The 20,103-nt window shown below is 47.6% G+C and overlaps 2 protein-coding genes across 2 annotated transcripts in view; one reads left to right on the forward strand and one right to left on the reverse strand.

Annotated features, from left to right (window-relative positions):
• The window catches only part of LOC114510749 (patr class I histocompatibility antigen, A-2 alpha chain-like), a 512,772-nt gene that overhangs the window by 188,143 nt on the left and 304,526 nt on the right, over window positions 1-20,103 (forward strand). The window lies entirely within an intron of this gene.
• On the reverse strand, window positions 14,779-16,911 carry LOC114510758 (patr class I histocompatibility antigen, A-2 alpha chain-like). The gene is made up of 4 exons (XM_028529258.2): window positions 16,657-16,911; window positions 16,110-16,385; window positions 15,284-15,559; window positions 14,779-15,186 (listed from the first exon to the last, which is right to left on the reverse strand). Exons 1-4 carry the CDS (start codon window positions 16,787-16,789, stop codon window positions 14,921-14,923), a joined length of 951 nt encoding a protein of 316 aa, XP_028385059.2. The 5' UTR covers window positions 16,790-16,911; the 3' UTR covers window positions 14,779-14,920.

Consider the following 20,103-nt stretch of genomic DNA (forward strand, 5'->3'; position numbering starts at 1 on the left):
GTGTCTCCAGTGTTTACTCTCCCGGAGTTCCTGTCTGTTAGTTCAGTTCGGCGGCTCTCTGAGCCGCCTGTACCTGTAGCTGCCAGCCCCGCCAAGCTATTGGTCATCCTTGACTCTGTCCCTGGTTTTAGCCACAACATTGGGGCAGCAGCTCCCCAGGCCTAGGTGTCACTTCTGCCCTTGGGCCCTCTGCGGGTTGTCAGGAGCACTGCAGGGGGAATCCCAGGCAGCAGAACCTGGAGTCCACCCCTGGGCCCCTCCCCTGCCCGTTCTGATTCGTGGTGGGTCTTGCAGACGGGTTTGTGCGGGGAGCATCACAGGGTCTGCCTTGTCACTCTCAGGGGAGTTCTCCTCCGCCAGGGTGCTGACGTCCCACCCTCTGTCTGCCACTGGGCACTTCAGTGAGCCCGCTGCACCTGCAGCCCCATCATAGCCCCGCCCCTTCAAGAATCTGTGAGTCTTACTCCAAGGAGGACCCAGAGCCTCTGGTGGGAGCTGAGCAAGCAGCTGTGGAGCTGGTAGGGGAAACCCTGCTGTGAGGGTGGGGGAGGAACCTGTAGTAGAAGTGGGGATGGGGGGAACTGTGACAGAGTCACCCCTGGGTCACCTGAGGAATGTTCTCTGTGACCTTGTCAGTTCTTATCACTCCAAGCCGAGAGCTAATGAAGCCTCACTAACCCTGGACATTGTAAATGAAAATGACGATTAATTGGGCTTATGAGCCTCCTGCATCCAGCTGCTCCTGAAGTCCTCCTGCCTTCCTCCAGGGTCTCGGGGACGTTCGCTGGGCACCAGAACAAATGTGTGTTTCTGTTGCTGCATGAAATGGCACACACACACATCTCAGAGGCGGGAAGAGGGTCTTCTGGTTTGAGTGCTCATTTTAAATCCTCATCCAAGGCTGTGTTTATTGATTTGAGAAACATCGATTTGAGAGAGAAACATTGATCAGTTGCCAGTGATACATTGACCAGGCATCAAAAACCTGAAACCTTTTGGTGCAGGGACCAATGCTCCAATCAGCTGAGCCATTGAGGCCAGGGTGCATCTGTGTTTGATCTGCTTCTATAGGTCTGGTTTCTGATCACAGAGGAAATCAGTCGGTCTGTTAGTCACATACAAATTCTTATTTCCTCTCAGGCCTCTAACCACACCCAGTAAACCTTTTACAAAATAAAATGGAAAACACTTGGAATTGATGTGAATGTTCAAAACATATTTATGGACAATTATACAAGGAAGTTCCCCCAAAACAACCATAACAAGACTTAATATGGGAAGTGGAATTTCCCCATAATTTGTGTTTGGGATTCACAGCTGTCTCATGTTTTTCAGGGCTCTGGGTCAGCGGTGGAGGAGCTGGTGTCCATGGCTGTGGGCACCCAGGGTGCGCCTGTACCTCCTGTGCTCAGAGCCCTGTGGCCTTGCCCAGCTTTACTGGCCACGCTAGAATGAACCTGGGACAGAGAGTCATGAAGCTCCCGTCATCCTTCGCCGGAATTCCAGGAGCGAAAGATGGACTCGGGCTCTGCCACAGAAATCAGGAGGAAAGTAAAAATGTGGGAGCCACCGCCCATATCATAAAAGGAAATGGTCCCCATTTCCAAGTCCAGGAAAATGCCAATGCGGTGTAAGCAGGAAATGACCATGAGCTCCATCACCGGCCTGGTGCTGGCCTGGAAGGTGTCCTTCTCCCTGCAGCTCACGATCCAGAAGCCACGTTCTGAAGAGAGGACGACCTTCTCCTGCTGAAGAACAGACTCCTTGCAGATGCCCAGGTTCCACTCTGTGCTGGTGCCCACGTCCACCTCCCAGTAGTGCTGGCCGGATGTGAGCCGAAGGGTGCCCAGCACACAGAGGGAGGGACTGAACCTCTCAGGACAGACACTGTGCTTCTGCTCCACATACACGCAGCGGACTTGCTGCCGGTCCTCGGAGATGTAGAGGTGGTTGTTGGCCGTGTCCACATCCAAGGTCATGTCCACTGTGGAAAGAGAAATAATCCATCAACTCTGTCCCCACCCCTCAGGGCCACCTCAGGGGCCCACGTGACTCATTCACTATCTCATCTTTAACTCCACACCTCGGGTTTTCCTGGGGGAACTTCCCGGGTCCCTGATTTCATCAGATTTCATGGACACAAGGAACAGTCATCATTGGAATTGGCTCTTGGTCATGACAGGCATTCTCTCTACATTAAGCTCTTTGCTTAGTTGATGAAGGAGGTTTTTTCCCTTTAGTGTGGACTCTGCATGGAAAAAGAGACCGTGACTGCTGCATGTTTTCAAAATTAGCATACAGATTATCACAGATTCTGTCCACACGTACACCGGAACTAGGCATTTCAAAGGATGGAGAATATTGTACTTATTGCAGAGTAAAATTGACATGAAAGCTTTGTTTCCTCTCTCTGTCTCTAAATTATATTAAAATTATACATACACACATATACTTATATATGTAAATCTACAAATATATGAATCTGTACATATCTTTGTAAATATATGTGTATATATGTATTTTTTTCTAAGAGTCCTGACATTAGGACGCGTGGACACCTTAGCAGGAACCGGGACCGCAGCTCAATGGGGCAGTGCCTGGAGGGGTCTCATATGCCTGAACTCGGAGCATTGGACCAGGAGCTCCAAGCCTAAGGTGACCCCTTGATGGGGTTGGCCCGGCCTTAGAAAGAAACCTTCCAGAATAATGATTCCTCGCTTCCCGTTTTTGTTTATCTCGTTTTTTCTTTTTTAATTTAATTTTTTTTTTTAATCCTTCCCTGAGGATATGTTTTTAGTGATTTTGCACAGGGAGGAAAGGAGGTGTTGGGAAGGAGAGAGACATTCATCACTTCTGCCTCACTCATGAGCCCCCTGGTGGGAATCGAACCTGCAACCTTGTGGTGGACAGGAATCTCTCCAACTAAATGAGCCACCTCCAGGGCTCTTTAATTTTTAAAACAATGTGTTAAGTTTCAGTTACAGTTGATGTACAATACAAAATAATATTGAATGCAACTAGAGTTGAAAACATTAAAAAATCACTGATGTTTGCCAGATGGGAGGGGTTTGGGGCATGCGGTAAAACAGGGGAAGGGGTTGGGAAGTACAGATGGGCAGTGACAGAATAGGCCCAGGGTGGTAGTGGGAAGCACAGGGAATACAGTCAGTAATACTGGGGTGATGTGCATGGTGCCAGGTGGGGACTAGGCTGATCAGGGGAATCACTTCTGGAGGTATATGAATATCTAATTACTATGCTATAATTTTAAGCTACTGTAATGTGTGACAACTGTAGTTCAAAGATCAACTTCAAACATATTTAAAACTGAAAATGGTTTACAAACACATTAAAAATATTTAAGAATCAGGAAGGATGGATTTTAGGGATACAGGCTATGGAACACCCAGACTTGGATTTCTACTCAATCAAATTTCTACTCCATCAACCCCCAGTTCCAAATGACCACCAGCTACTTGTGTGGCTACCGAAAATACTGGATAGTACAGGTAAAGGGTATAATTACGCACTTTTTCTTTTCTTTTTTTTTAAGATTACCTTTGTTTATTGTTTTTAGAGAGAGGAGAAGGGATGGAGAAAGAGGGTGAGAAACATCAATATGTGGTTGCCTCTCCCAGGCCCCCTACTGGGAACCTGGCCCACACCCCAGGAATATGCCCTGACTGGGAATAGAACCGGCAACCCTTTGGTTCCTAAGGCTGGCACTGAGTCCACTGAGTCACACCAGGCAGGGCTAAGTCTTATATTTTCTTGGATACCGACAGATGGCTCTGACTGTGGGGCTTGGTTGAGAGACCTTCTGCCAAGCAACAGGACACTGGTTTTATTCCTGGTCAGGACATGGGGGTGATTGTGGATTGGGTTCCGGGTCAGGGTCCTTACCAGAGGTAATCCATCAATGTTTCTCTCTTGTGTCAGTGTTTCTGACCATCTCTCACTCCCTTCCCCCCTCTCTTAAAGTAAATAAATAAAATCTTACAAAAAGAAAGAAAACCTACAGATGGTTTTAATGCAGACTTCTAGGTTGGCACATTGGGAAAGAACGAACATTTCAGGTGCCAAACCCAGGTAAAGCACCTTGACTGAGGGCTTTGACAAGTGGCTGTTTCCCACAGGGTGGGGGCTGGTGGCCCCAGACCTCACCTTGGAACCTGCGCATCCTCGGGTTCATCCTCAGGATGGCTCTCAGCTGGGGCTCCAGTGCCCTGACCTCTGACACAAGCCTGGCCAGCTGGTGTTTGGGCCTGATGTCACTCTTCTGAGAAACTTCAGGGCAGATGAAGCACACAATCCCTTGTCCCCCTGGGCCCCTCGACAGTGAGTTGACACACTTGAGGCAGCAGATGAACCCACATTTCAGGCTCCTGGTGTCTTCCAGGTAGGTCAGGCAGACATAGCAACTGCTTATGTCTTTAAAATGTTTGGCCATGGCTGCTTTCTGGTGGAGGGGACAGGTGGTTAGAACATCGTAAGTGACAAGGACTGATGGGTCCTGGGACTCCACCCTGTTTCTGTGAATAGCGACCTGTACTCCCTGCTCCCAGGCAATGAAGATGCAATCCAAGTGCAAACACACTAGCTCACGTCCTGGAATTTCTGATTTTAAAATGCTAGTTAACATGAAGACAAGATTCATCCTGGGGCTGTAAGTTAGGGGGTGAGATGGTCTCTACCCTACTTGTGAAATTTTTTTTTCAATCCTCACCTAAGGACAGGTTTTTATTGGTTTTAGAGACAGAGAGGAAGAGGGGTGAGGGAGAGAGGGAGACACACACACACACACACACACACACACACAGAGAGGAAAAAAGAGAGAGAGGAGATGTTTGCTTCTTGTACACACCCTGAGTGGAGCTCAACCATCAACCCTCAGTAATACAGGATGATGATCAAGTCAACCGACCCACCCTGGCCAGTGCGACCTGTATGTCTTATGTCACATCTTCTAGTCTGGAGTGGCTATTGAGCCGGTGGGATGGGGCTTACCCACCTTGAAAAGTGTTGAGCATAAGCTATACCCTCGAATTTGAAGACATCACAGGACAGGAGAATATAAGCCACCTCCAAAGAACTTCTGACATTGATGAAATGTTGAAATGACTGCCTTCTGCCAGTGATAATGAAAGGCTTGTTTTTTGTTTTTTGTTTTCTTTTTACTTGGTATATGTGTCTTGTAGAAAATAAGGTTAGCCCTGGCTGGGGAACTCACTTGGTTAGAGCATTGTCCTGATACCCCAAGGTTCAGGTTCAGTCTCAGATCAGGGCTCAGAGAAGAAACACCAGTGAATTCATCAATGAGATCATAACAAATTCATGGTTCTTTCTCCCTCACATCAGTAAGTTAAACAAAACTAAACAAAACAAAAACCCCTCATTTATGATGATGTCTCTGTGTGACTTGATATATCCAGTGGACAGGGCTGGTTGAGACCCAGAAATCCTACAACTGCCTCAGCTGAGTGTGGCTGAGACCCACAGCAGAACCTGAGAGGTGGAGTAAGTCAGTGGCTGACACTCCACTCACCACCTGGCAGGGTCCACCCATCTCGGATCTGACTCAGCATAAAGACGACCATGTTATTTCTGCCACCTGCTCCCATCAAAGGCATTCGTCCCTAGAGGTCCACCCCATGCCTGGGACTGAGCTGGCCTCAGTCAGCACTTGATGAACCTTTTGTAGAAACAGGAAAGTCAAAACCATGGACTCACCTCTGGTGCACTGGTCCTCTTCTGGTCTCCAGCTGCTTCCTCTGCTGGCTCAGCTCTGGAGTGAGGTGGACCAGCAAGCCCCTTTTATCAGGCAGGCCCCTCCTCCCACCTCACCCACTTTCTGTTTGTCACACTCAATCAAATCAGATTTCTACCAAGGTAATGAGATTTCTCACCCCACAGAGAGAACTTACCAGGAACAAAGGACATAGTTGTGTATGAAAGTTATTTGTAAATGAATGTGAACAAAATACCACCATGTAATCATTGCAGATTAGATCCTGAATATGATTTCTGGTCCTGTCTTGGGAATGAATATCAAAAATGAGAAAATTTTCTCCCTCAATTATAAAATGTGATCCTTTGGAATGTGGTGACTGATCTGCCTAAAAATGTTTGGAATCACTGGATTGGGGATTGTAGTTGCATCATATGAGAAACACCAGGCCTCACACTACCTTGTTTTTTTTAATTGTTTATTTTTTAACTATTTTTATTTTTGACATTATTACCAGTGTCCCATTTCCCCCCTTTTGCTCACTTTGCCCCTGGCCTCACCTCCCTGCCCTCTGGGTGCCAGCAAGCAGCTGTCCCAGTCTCTGGGCTAATCTCTTTACCTTGTTCCATCTCCTCCCCTCCTCCCCTCTTCCAGCTGTCAGTCTGTTCCGTGTGTTCATACCTCTGTCCATTTCAGGGGTGTCAAACTCATTTCACCGGGGGCCACCTCAGCATTGTGGTTTCCTACAAGAGCTGATAACGTTTTTCAGACTGTACAGATGTAACTACTCCTTAACTAGGGGCAAGGACCTCAGTGCTGCTGCCAGGTGGAACAAGGTACCGGGCCACATAAAAGAAGGTGGAGCGCCAGATTTGGCCCAGAGCCTGGTGTTTGCCGCCTGTGGTCTATTTTGTTTATTAGATTCCACAGATAAGTGAGATTAGATCGTGTTTGTAGCCCCCAACTGGCCCTTTAATCCTCTTTTGTGCCCTGACTGGTGAGGCTCAGTTGGTTTGGTGTCATCCTGCAAAGGAAGAGGATGCCGGTTGGATCCCTGGTCACAGTGAGAGAGGCCACTGATGGACGTGTCTCTCTCACATCGATATTTCTCTCCCTTTCTCCCTCCCTTGCCCTCTCTCTGAAACTAAAAGCAGAAATATAAGCATCCCTCTTTTCTTATGTACATAGTATTTTAAGAATGTTATGTTGATTTTATTTTGTTAATTTTAAAAATATATTTTATTGATTATGTTATTAGAGTTGTCCCATTTTTCTCCCCTTTATTCCTCTCCACCCATATCTGCCCACAATCATTCCCCTCCCTTAGTTCACGTCCATGGGTCACATATAGAAATTCTTTGGCTTCTCCATTTCCTGTACTATTCTTAACCTCCCCCTGTCTATTTTGTACCTACCATTTATGCTACTTATATCCTGTGCCTTTTCCCCCCACTCCTCCCTCCACCCCCTCCACACCGATAAACCTCCATGTCATCTCCATTTCTGTGATTCTGTTCCTGTTGTAGTTGTTTGCTTAGTTGTTTTTGTTTTTGTTTTTAGGTTCAATTGTGATAGCTGTGAATTTCTTATCATTTTACTGTTCATATTTTGATCATTTTCTTTTTCTTCAATTAGTCTGTTTAACATTTCATATAATAAGGGCTTGGTGATGATGACTCCTTTAACTTGAGCTTATCTGGGAAGCACTTTATCTGCCCTTCCATTCTAAATGGTAGCTTTGCTGGATAGAGCAATCTTGGGTTTAGGTCCCTGCCTTTAGTGACTTCCAATACTTCTTTCCAGCCCCTTATTGTCTGCAAGGTTTTTTTTTCCAGAGAGATCAGCTGATAGTCTTATGGGAACTCCTTTGTAGTTAACAGTCTGCTTTCTCTAGTGGTATTTAAGCTGATCTCCTTATCTTTATCTGGGTAATGTAATTATGCTGTGCCTTGGTCAGGGCTTCTTTGGCTCCTGTGTCTTTGAGACTCGATGAGCTTTCCTGGACTTCCCGAAAGTCCATCTCCTTTGCCAGATTAGGGAAGTCATCCTTCATTATGTTTTTAAATAAGTTTTCAGTTTCTTTCTCTTCCTCTTCTCCTTGTGGCACCGTTATTCATTGGATGTTGGGATGGTTAAAGTTGCCCCGGAGGTTCCTATGCCTGTCCTCATTTTTGAATTCTTGTTTCTTTCTTCTGCTTCATGGTTGAATGTTTATGTCTTCCCTCTGCTGCAAATCATTGATTTCTTTCCCTATTGTCTTCTCTTCATTACTGGTGACCTGTACACCTGCCTTTATTTCACTTTCATAACCTTCAGTTCTTCCTCTATTTTACAACCATACTCAATCATTTCTGTGAGCATACTGATTACCAATGCTATGTCTTCATTGCTTAGTTCTATTCTTGGAGTTTGATCTTTTTGTTCCTTTGGGCCATATATTTTCATCTGGGCTCACTTGTTACATAGTAAAGGGTGGAGCCTTGGGTACTTGCTAGGGTGGGGAACCCCGTCACTGTGTTGTGGCCCTGTATGTGGGGGAGGGGTCTGAGAGGGAACAGTGCTGTTTGCTCAGCTCTCACCCCACGTTCAGTCACTTCCCCCACTTCCCATAAGCAAATCGGGTCCTTCTGGTGCTGATTCCCAGGTGGGGGGGGGGGTTGTGTACATTCTGTGACCCCATCAGTCTTCCTCGAGAACTGTCCTGTGAGGCTGGGAGTTTCTCCCATCGTTACCACAACCCTCACAGGTTTTTAGAGTAGGAGGTTTGAGGCTTTATTTCCCCACACTAGAATCCTGGGTTGCTTGGTCTGTCTTGCTCCCAGTCATTCCTCCTGCTGTATCTACATGCAAATGTGGGACTCCTGCTCCACCAGTCCCCGCCCCACATGGTCTGCTTGCAGCTTTCTCTCCCACTCAGGTCCTTCAGCCCACGCCTTGCAGTGAGTCCTCTCTGCCAGGCTGCCTATCTCTGCCCCTCACTAAGGTCTGGATGGATATTTCTTCTTTAACTCCTTCGTTGTTGGAATTCCATACAGTTCAATTTTCTGGCAGTTCTGGTTATTTTTTGTTTTTAAATTTGTTGTTTTCCTTCTTCTGATTGTGGGAGGAGGCAAACTGTATCTACCTATGCCTCCATCTTGGCCAGATGACTCTTTTCTCCATTAGCTGATTCTTTTTTAAAAACTGATTTCAGAGAAAGGCAGAGGGAGGGAGAGAAAGAGAGATTTGTTATTCCACTCACTTACATTCATTGGTTGATTCTTGTACATGCCCTGACCTGGGGTGAAATCCACAACCTTGGCGCATGGGGACGACACTCTAAACAATTGAACTTCCCGGCCAGGGCCTAAAGCATTTTTTAATAAAGGTATCCTGGCGTTTTTTTTCTTTTCGTTTTTATAGTAGTCACACAATATTAAATGAGCATTAGGTGTATAGCAGTAATTAGATATTTATATAATTTACAAAGCGATCCCCCCATTAGGTCTAATTACCACCTGGCACCAGGCATAGCTATTACAATGTTACTGAGTATATTCCCTAGGTTGTCCTTCACATCCCCGTGACTGCTCTGTAACTACCAATCTGTACTTTTTAATCCCTTCATCTTTTCCACCCAGCCCCACAAACCTCTTCCCATCCAGGGATCAGCAATTTGTGTGATACCTGACAGAATCCTGCCTTTTTCTTTTCTTTTCTTCAACTGGTGGGGAAAAAGAAAAAACAACTCCGTAATTCTAATTTCTGGCCAACCGGTTCATTTGGAAGATGGTGATTTGTCCTGTCAGATGGAGGGAGAAGCCCCAAGTTTCTTTATTTTCGATATAATATAAAATATCCTCATATTTGTATTGCTTCCTTTCATTGTTTTTACATTTTGTCCTCACTTGAGAACATGTTTTGTTGGCTTTAGAGAGAGGGAAGAGGAGAGAGAGAATGAGACATGGAGAAAATGTGGAAAGTTGATCATTTGCTTCCGGCACATGCCTGACAGGGGGTTAAACCAGCAACCTGGCTGTGTGCCCTGGCCAGAGATTCAACACCCCAACTTTTGCTTTGAGGGACAATGCTCCAACTGAGCCACCCCACCAGGGCTGTAAGTATTCTTTATGATTATTTTAATTCCATTTTCCTAGAAGGTGAGGGGAAATGACAACATTTATAGCCAAGAATCTAACGGTGTTCCTGTCTTTGGGAGGACAGAAAAGTCTGGCTACAGAGTCTGTCCTGTGCCCAGCGCAACAGACGCAGGAGGCGGGCCCTGGACGGAGGGGCAGCATCAGAGCCGGCAGATGGGGAAGGACTGTGCTCTAGTGTGGACCTGCACAACCCTTCCCTCCTGTCCCCCATGGCGACCTCTGAGGGAGCCCTGGACTTGGGCCTCAAGCCCCTTTCAGTATTGGCCTGGCTTGGTCCCTCTGGGTCGCTGTAACAAAATACCACCGAGCAGGGGACTTGGAGGTAACACTGTGTGTGGCTCACAGTTCTGGACCCTGCGAGTCCTGGATCAAGGCTCCTGCATGGCCACATACAGGTGGGGTCCTTCCTGTGTTGTCACTTCACAGGAGGGGAAGGGACAAGACGTCTCTCTGGAGCCTCTTCTCTAAGAAACGCATCCCACTCACAACCGCTCCACCCTCATGATCTGAGCACCTGCCAGTGCCCCACCTCTTAGAATATGTGTGAGGTTTATCACTTATCTTTTAAAAAGCAATTTATTAATTGATTTTACAGAAAGAGAGGGAAGGAAAGAGACACAGACGGGAAGAGAGAAAGAGAGACACACAGACAGACAGAGAGACACTGATTGGTTGCTGAACTTATCCATGCATCCGGGATCCAGCCAGCATCCATCTGAGCTATGGACCAGGGTAGGGGGTTATAAATTCTGCACATGGGTTTATGGACACAAACATGCAGACTACAGCATGGCCCAAGGTGCATTCATTGCACTGTATTTCCAAATGTGATGCAGCCTGTTGAATTACTGAGGAAGGAATTGTCTGATTCATGACTGTATTTTTAAAAAGCCCATATATTAGTTATTTTCATAACATGTACCCATTCTGGCAGACTTGGAAGATAATGGGACTTCATCTCATTCCTAATTCTTTTTCCTTCCCTGCTGCCTCGGATTATGAGAGGTCAGAGAGGCATCCCCATTCAATGAAAGAGAGAAATGTGAGTGACATTCACACACACAGTAACCACATGGGCGGGTGACAAAGCCCTGGAAGAATTTCCTCAGAGGCCGGCACCTCCTGCAGGGGGATTTGAAACAGGAAAAGTGTGTGTGGGGGATCACTGAAGGGCAGACACTTCTCTGTGTCCTTCTGTCTGTAGCTGTGTGTGTGTCTGTCATTGGATTTCATTTCATGATCCGGGATTTTTAAGTCACAAGCGAATACCTCATGGAAATTCACACTCCTGTCCTCACACCCAACTCTAAACCCAGGAAATCTCAGAAAAGTGGAACTTTGTTCAGGGTGGAGGAGCTCCATGGCTCCTGCCATACAAGGCTGCACTCAGGTTGCAATGGACCAACCCCTTACCCTCACTAACTGGGACTCTGGGGCATAAAGACCTGCAGGGACCCTCCTGAGACTGGCCCCACTTGAAACACCCCCAGCACTTCCCCATCTCCTCCCTGCCCAGCCCAGGCAGGAGGGGCAGCTCAGGACCAGGCAGGCTCAGCACAGTCCCACCCAGGGTGCTGCCCACCTGTAGGTCCCAGTCCCTCCTGGGCTGACCTCTCCTGGTTCTGCCCTGAGAGTGGACACAAAGCAGCCCTCACCTGGCTGGTCTGAGCTCCACAGCTCTGTGCAGGGATTCCTCAGGCAGGGCGGCTCTTGAACCCAGTTACAGGGACAGAGTGTGCGGTCCTGACCTCCCCACAGAGATGCCACTATCATGTCATCCGTTCTGCCAGTGACATCTTCTGTGTGAGGAGCCTGGGGTGTCTCTAAATTACAGCAACTTGTCCCATGCAGATCCCCCTCAGACACATCTGGTGACTGGGGACAGTGATGGTCAGTACTCAAATGCCCTGAGGAGCAGCAGGGAGAAGGCAGAGAAAGTGTCCCCTGTTCCCTGGGGAGGAGCTGAGTTAGAGTCACATGTCATTTGGGTGCAGAGACATCTGGACCAGGAGCTCATGTCATGGTGTTTCCCACTGGCCCCTTTCCTTTAGCTCCTTCTCTTCTCAGAACCCTGTCCCCAAGTCCCTCACACTGTCATCCCTGTGACCCAGGCTGGTCTTCCTGTGGGTTCTAGTCCCACAGCTCTCACTGCTCACACCTCTCTTCTGTTCTGTGGCTTTTCCTGAAACAGAGTGAGCCCCCAAATCCCACATAGAAATCCTTTTATGTTTTGATTAGAAAATATTGGGGACCATTAAGCTCCAGGAATCACTCAGGGGGTGATCCCAGAGAGAGCGCATTCTGAGATTTTCATTATGTTGACCTGAGAGCCACTTTCTCAATCTTCTGCTTGACTTTACCCCACAGTAGAGAAAACGCTGTGCCTTTCATGTCATGTGACAACATGTGAATGACCTTTCCCCACCCACAAAAAAAACAAAAACCAAAAAAACCTTAAACATGCATTTAAGTCCTTTCCCCACCCTGGGCCCTACCACATCACAGAATGCGTGATTCAAAATCTGTCTGAGATCAGGATGGCTTGTGGGCTTATCAAGATCTACTCGAATTTCTCCTCAAAGAGTGCTATCAGAATGTTGGGCATGATGTCCAAGTTAGTATCTTTTTCAACTTAAAATATTTTTCTTTTTTTCTTTTTATCTTCCCATCAATATTTATCCCCACATTCCCTCTCCCACCTGCACCAACCCCTGCCCCCACATTATTACAAGTTGTCTGTGTCCATGAGTTAAATATATACATATTAAACATGTATATGGCTTATTCAGTAATATCCCTGGTAATTCTAGGTCCCATCTGACACCACACATAATTATGATGATATTATTGACTATATTCCCTAAGCTGTGCTTCACACCCTTCTAAAATGTGTTGAAGGCTAATATAGGACAACCAGCACATTGTCATTGACTTGGGTGGAAGTTATGAGAGGGGCTAAGCAGGGGGAGTGTAGAAGTGGTGAACGGCACAGCAGAACAATCTCAGAATACCTCCCTGTAAATAACTAATGAATGACAAACACCAAATGGTGAATCTGTGATGGGGAAACATGGCCATCACAGGCTGGGGAGTCACCAGATTGAATGTCTCCACTGTTGGGACAGGTGGGTGCAGTGTCCAGTCCTTGTTCCTCCTCTTCCACAGTCCTGATTCCCTCGGTGGCCTCATCCACGCTCACAGATTTAAATGTCATTTTTGTAGAATCTCCTCCACATCTATGTCTCGAGCGCAGACATTTCTCCTCAAGGTCCCCACACTCATCTGTCCAACCTGACACCTCACTGGTGTTTCTAACACACATCTCACCTTGATCTTCTCTTCAGCTGAAAGCTTGAAATGCCCACCCCTCCCCCACACATGTTCTGCCAGAGTCTTCCCCATCTCTGCTGATGTAACCCCATCTTTCTGCTGGCACAGTACACATGTGGGGTGCCCTCCTTGATTCTTTCCCCAGACCCTGGATTGAATCCTTAGGAAATGCTGTGAAATCCATCTTCCAAATGCATTCAGTGTCCAGTCCCTTCCCACTGTGTCTACCACTCACAGCCCTGTCAGAACACACAGCACCTGCAGCCTGGAGCCCTGGGAGCTTCCCCACACCTTTCCCTCCTGCCTCGCTGGCCCCTTGTCTCCTGATTCTGTTCTCAGCCCAGCAGCCAGACTGACCCTGTGGCCTAAGGGCTCTTGCTTGGGGAGGAACTCTCAGAGGAAGCCACTAAAGACATGGGCTCCTTGACCATGACCTTCCAGGACTCAGCATCTGCAGAATGAGAGCAGTGTCTGCAGTGGATTAAGGATCCTGGATGCTGAACCAGTTCCTGCTTTAAGCAGGTGTTTCTCACCTTCTGATTGGTCATCTCTCTGCACCCCACATGGACACCCCTGAGGTCTACAAGATGGGGCCCTGGAAGTTTGGAATAACTCCTAAGCAACAAAGCAGCACTTGGTTAGCATCAGGGAGTAAAAACATTAAAGCCAGAGGCTCCAAAAGGTATATTTGGAGGTGCAGGAAGAAACTATGAATAGTGCATGGAGCACAGGTGGTCACAGGGAACATCACTGGGGACCCATGAGGTTCCCTTGTCCCGTGGCACACAGTCTGTCCCTCCTGGGTTGTCTCCATACCTCACAGTGAATTTATAAACGTAAAGTTTATTAAAACAGCTTAATAAACAGAATGAAGGTATAGATAGAATAAGACCCACTGGAAACAATACACCTTGGAACTTTGAATCTACATCTCTTTTGATCTATTTACATATATATCATTAATATTAAAATAATTCAGGGACATTGAGATGATTAAATAAGGCTCTGATGCTGGGTGCAGAAACAGACAGTGAAGCTTCAAGTCTCAAGGGGAGGCTGTAGTAACTATTTTAGCACGAAGTCCTATGGAAAGCAGATCTGTCACCCTGGAAAGAAAGTTATCATAAGAAATTCAGGTCAGTCTCAGAAGGGTCACATTCTCCCACATCCACCACATGCTCAGAATGTCCCACTCTGAGAATCCCCAAAACCCAGCTGGGTCCCTGGGTCCCAAGGTCCCCCACTTCCTGCCCTCACCGTCTCACCATCAGGAGCTGCGAGAGACACATCAGAGCCCTGGGCACTGTTGCTGCCTGGGGAAGACACAACAGCAGAGTTATGGGTGGGGGAGCCCCCCTCACAGATCCAGCCCACACTCTCCCAAGGGTCCCAGACATCACCTCCCCAACACCCAGACTTACAGGGAACCGTAGCATAGCTCTCTCTACCTCTGCCTGTGGGAAGAAAACGTTCTGTGAGAAGTCAGGGGAAAGGCTGGGTCCCGTGACACTAAAGGAGCCCCATACTCTGAAGCACAGGGAAGGTTCCAGAACTGTGACTAAACACTCATGTTAGAATCCAGAAACACGGGGAAAGTACATGTGTGGGGACTGGACCTACCACCACTCTGGACATCTGTCCTCAGCAGGGGCCTTTCCCTCTGGACTCTGACAGATGGGAATCAGTCCCCATGACTAGAATCACCAGGTGATAAATGTGTCCCTCACTTTCCCAGGGGCCTCAATAAAGAGTCAGTGTTAGCAAACAGGCCCCAGATGGACAAGCACCCATGTGGGGACATGATGCCCATAACAAGGCAGAGCACACTTCCACCTGGGCTTGACCCCCAGGGGGACAGGAAACTCAGCCCCACTCCTTGCTCACCTGAGCACTTCTTCCTCCACAGCACAGCTCCAGTGACCACAGCTCCAAGGAGACCCAGGGCAGCAGCGATGCCCATGATGATGATGGTGGTCTGAGGAGGGGGGTCTGTGAGGGGAAGTTGAGAGGTCAACCTCAGTCCTGAGTCCTGACCCTGCTCAAGGACACCCTGAGGAGGGGCTCTGTGCCCACATCCCCTCCTCACCCCATCTCAGCGTCAGGGGCTCAGGCAACCCCTGGTGCTGCACAAGGCACGTGTATCTCTGCTCCTCTCCCGGGGGCACAGCCACAGCCGCCCACTTCTGGAAGGTTCCATCCCCTGCAGGCCTGGTCTCCACAAGCTCCATGTCCTGGGTCAGGTCCTCCCCATCACGCTGCCAGGTCAGGGTGATGTCCGCAGGGTAGAAGCCCAGGGCCCAGCACCTCAGGGTGACCTCATGGTCAGAGATAGGGTGGTAGGTCACATGTGTCTTTGGAGGGTCTGAGGGGAGGGTGAGAAAATTCAGGAAGTTTACATGGTCATGGAACACTCCAGCAGTGCTCCTGTGACCACCCTGAGAGTGGACAGGACGGTGGTGGGGGGCAATACCCAGACACCAGCCTGGCAGAGGCACCTGGGATATTTTCCTATTTCTTGGAAATTTCCAGAATCAGGGTGAGAACCTAAGGTAGGAGTGTGCAGGTCTCTAAGGGGAGACACAGACTCAGGTGGAGGCTGAATGACTCAGAAAACCCTGAGTGAGGTCTCCAGAGAAGGTCTCGGGTGGAGAACCAGGGAGAGCGTCCTGGTGCACCAGGTGCTGCAGGGTGTGAGGGAACCGCTGTGGGGTGTTTCAGGGAGAGGCTGGGTCCCTTATCATCCTTTAGAGAAAGCTGGGCGCACAGGTGAGTCACAGAATAAGGACTCCTGGGGGACTCTTCCTGTCCTGAGCAGGAGGGACATTCTAACACTGGCCCATTTGCCTCCTCTCCTTGTAGGAAGCCACACCAACCCACAGATCCCCTCCTCTGGAAGGCCCACACCCTGGTACCTGTTTGGAGCAAGGTCTCCTTTCCGTTTTCTAGGAACAGGCGGAGCCAGTGCACACAGATGTCCCCTAGGACTCTCTGTCTTTGCTCTGCCGCAGGGAGCTCCACCAACTGGCGCCAGGTGATCCGGGCCGCTGTGTCGGTTGGGGTCCAGGAGTCCAGGTCCTCGTTCAGGGAGATGAAGTCGGTGCCGTCGTAGGCGAGCTGAGTGTATCCACGGAGGAAGCGCCCGTCCCATCTCAAGTCGCAGCCCCTCATTTCCTGGAAGGTGTGAGCCCCTGACCCCGCCCCCGCGTCAGGTCCCTCCATTTATTCTCACCGGGAGCAGGAGTCTGCTCGGGACCAGACTAGAGAGGACCCGACTCCCGGTGTTCAACCCAAACTGAGAATTCAAACGGGTTAAAGTCCCCATGGATTGCTTCTGGGTTGCATGTCCCGCGCACCCCGCAGCCACGGAGCGACGCTGGGACCCGGATAGTCGGGTGGGGGGACCCCGGCCTTTCCGTGGGGATGAGGGTCGCGTCGGTTCCCCGGGCGCACGTGACTCACCGTCCTCGCTCTGGTTGTAGTGGGCGCGCAGGTTGTTCAGGTTCCCTCCATACATCTTTTCGTACTTTTTGATGAGCGACGTGTAGTAGTCCCAAAACTGTGGATGCTCCTGCTCCACCCACGGCTGCTCCATCCACGGCACCCGCGGCTCCAGCCTCGGGTTCGGGGCGTCGCTGTCGAACCGCACGATCTCCGTGTCGTCCACGTAGACGAGGACTTTGAACTGGGACTTTCCGCGGCCGGGTCCGGACACGGAGCTGGAGAAAATTCTCAGGCTGTGGGGCCCTGGAGGTTGGAAGGACACTTGTCCTTGGCAGTCGGGCGGTTAAGGGCTCAAGTCCCGGGAAAGGAAAGAGGGTGGGTGGTGAGAGGCGGGGGAAGGGGGCGGAGACTAGAGGTGGGGGTCCGCGGTCTGAGTCGCGGGTGCTGGGGGCGCGCTTTCCCCGGGTCCTGCGTCGTCCGCGCCTTGTCCCCTCGTTCCAGCCCCGCGCAGGCCGTCCCTCCCGACCCCGCACTCACCGGCCCAGGTCTGGGTCAGGGCCAGGGCCAGGGCCAGGGCCAGGGCCCCGGAGAGCAGCAGGAACAACGATGGGCGCCCCATGACTCTCCAGGAGAGTTCCAGTTGTCTTTACATATCCAGAACCACCGTTACACTGATTGGCTGCTCTAATGTTCAAACATCCAATGGGAGTGAGACATGAGGTAGCGTCATGTGTATCCGGAAGGTAGTATCTGACGTAGGTTGTAAAAGGGAGAAGTGACACCTACAGGAGAAGGGGACTCCTCAGTCCTGTGAGTACCCCCCTCACCCCATCTCGTCCTCCAGGTCTCTGGCTAAGACCCTGCAGCTAGGCCTGGGGACCCGGGACTTTGCGCTGAGTCGCCTCCTACACGGAGAAGTCTCTGTCCCTCTGTCTCCCTGAGTCCCGGCCCACAAGGCTGTTTTAGTCATCGCGTCTCAAACGTTTTGGTTTCAGAATATCTATACTGCCTTACAAAATAGGGAGGACGGCCAAAAGAACTGTGTTTGTGTGCGTTATAGCTGTCAGTATTACCATAAGGAAAAACAGTTTGAACAAAATTATTTAGAATAACTTTAACAACCTATTACATGTTAACAGAAATAATATTTTTATAAAAAATATTCCCCAAATAAAAAGTAGTGACAAGAGTGGGTCTGCCTACATGTTACATTTTTGCAAGTCTGAGTGCTTGTCTGCCTCATTAGAAGGTCTTTGGATTTTCATATTTGCTTCTGTGTTTAATCTACTATTTTGGTTGTAGTTTACTAAAAATATACAGCCTCACACAAATATGTAGGGGAGGATTTTTAAACCTTTCAGATAAGTGAGGATATTCATCTTGGATTGCACCGTAAAGCTACACAAGTGGTAGTTCCTGAAAAACTCTTTGCAGAGTGGAACCTGAAACAAATCCATTGAGTATTCTGTTACATTACTTGAGTGGTTCTTGTATTGATGTAGGATTATTTAAAATTAATGCATCATTTCATTAAGTGATAGAGATCTCCCAGTGTTGATACATTTAATGACACATCATCAAAAATCACATTTGTTAACGTTACCACAGACCCCACTGGAAATGGTTGTCAGCTCTGGGAATCTGTCTGGCTGCCATGGTGAGACAGACATACATTTGCCAGGACCCTGGTTTTCCTCTGAGAGCTTCCATTCCATCCAGACAATAAGTGCTGTCAGGGGTCAACTGCCTGTTGACTCTTCTTGAGGGAGAAGCTCGCATTCATTTGAGAGAGTGTTTGCCAGTTCGCCGCACCTCAGTCATCACAGCTTCTGTGTCTCTCATTCTCTTAAGTGAACTTGCTGTTCTGTGAAGAAGAGGCTGACTCGGCCCTCACAGGTCACTTTCCTGGGCTCATGACACTTGGGAATGAATGTAGCAGAAGTGTGTTTGTGCACTTTCCCAGTCATTGTAGGAGATATTTTATTTTTTTATTCTCCACTTTCATTAAGGACAGTTAAGAAATTAATTCATTTGTAAATGAATTCAAGGTATATTTATCTTCTTTTAAAATATTTTTTTTATTTTTCAATTACAGTTGATCTACAATATTGGGTTCTGTACAACTCTGTGTTTACATGTTGATGTAAATTACAAACTGATCACCCCAATAAATCCAGTACCCATCTCACACCATTTGTAGTTATTTCAATATTAATGACTGTATTGTATTCCCTGTGCTGCACTTTACTTCCCCATGACTGTTCTGTAATTACCAGTGTGTCCTTCTGAAGTCCCTTTACCTTTTTCTCCCTTCAGTCCCTTCAGTCCCATACCATCTGGCAACCAGCATCTGTTCCATGAATCTGTAAGTCTGTTCTGTTCTGCTTGATTATTTCATTTTTCATATTCCACATAGAGGTGCAATCATCTGGTGTTTGTCTTTCTTTGACTCACTTATTTCACTCAGCACAATATCTTCCATTCATGTAGTCACCAGTGGTAAGCTTTCATGAACTTTTATGGCTGAGTCATATTCTGCTGTACACATGCACCACTTCTTCATCCATTCATCTCTTGAAGGACACTTAGGTTGCTTCCATATACTGGCCTCTGTAAATGATGCTGCAGTGAACATATGGATGTGTATCTCTTTTTGATGTGGTGTTTTTTTTTTCAGATAAATAGCCATAATTTGAATGGCTGGGTCCTTCTTTGTCTCTTGGTATAGCCTTTGTTTTAAAGTCTGTGCTTTCTGGTATAAGTATTGCTACTCCAGCTTGAATTGTTTGTTTCCATTTTCATGAAATATCTTTTTCCATCCTTGTGCTTTCAGTCTGTGTGTCTCTTCCTATCTGAATTGAGTCAGTTATAGGCAGCATAAGTAAGGGTCTTATTTTCTTATCCATTCAGTCACCATATGTCTTTTGATTACAGCAATTAATTAATTTGCATTTATACTAATTTCTGATAGAGATGTAGTTGTTGCCATTTTATTATTGATACTTGTTTTATTTTTCTTCTTCTTCTTCTTCTTCATGACGACCCTTTACATTTCTTGTACTACTGGTTTCGTGGTGATAAACTGTTAGTTTTTTCTTGTCTGGAACACTCTTTATTGGTCTCTTGATTAAAAATGATAGCTCCTTGGTTTTCATAACTTTGAATATTTCTTGTCAATCTCATTTGACCTGAAAAGTTTTTGTTTAGAAATCAACTTTTCATCTTATGTGAGCTGCCTTGTTGATAATTAAGTGCTTTTATCTTGGTGCTTTTAAAATTCTCTCTTTGTCTTTAACCTTTGTCATTTTCTTTCATTGTTTTTAAAAATTTCTCATTTTAACCTTTGTCATTTTCTTTCATTGTTTTTAAAAATTTCTCATTTTAACCTTTGTCATTTTCATTATGTTGTGTCTTGGAGTGGGTTTCTTTAGATTTATCTTGTTTGGGACTCTGCACTCTGGACTT

The sequence above is a fragment of the Phyllostomus discolor genome, chromosome 12, assembly GCF_004126475.2.
Source record: "Phyllostomus discolor isolate MPI-MPIP mPhyDis1 chromosome 12, mPhyDis1.pri.v3, whole genome shotgun sequence".
Classification (NCBI taxonomy): Eukaryota; Metazoa; Chordata; class Mammalia; order Chiroptera; family Phyllostomidae; genus Phyllostomus; species Phyllostomus discolor.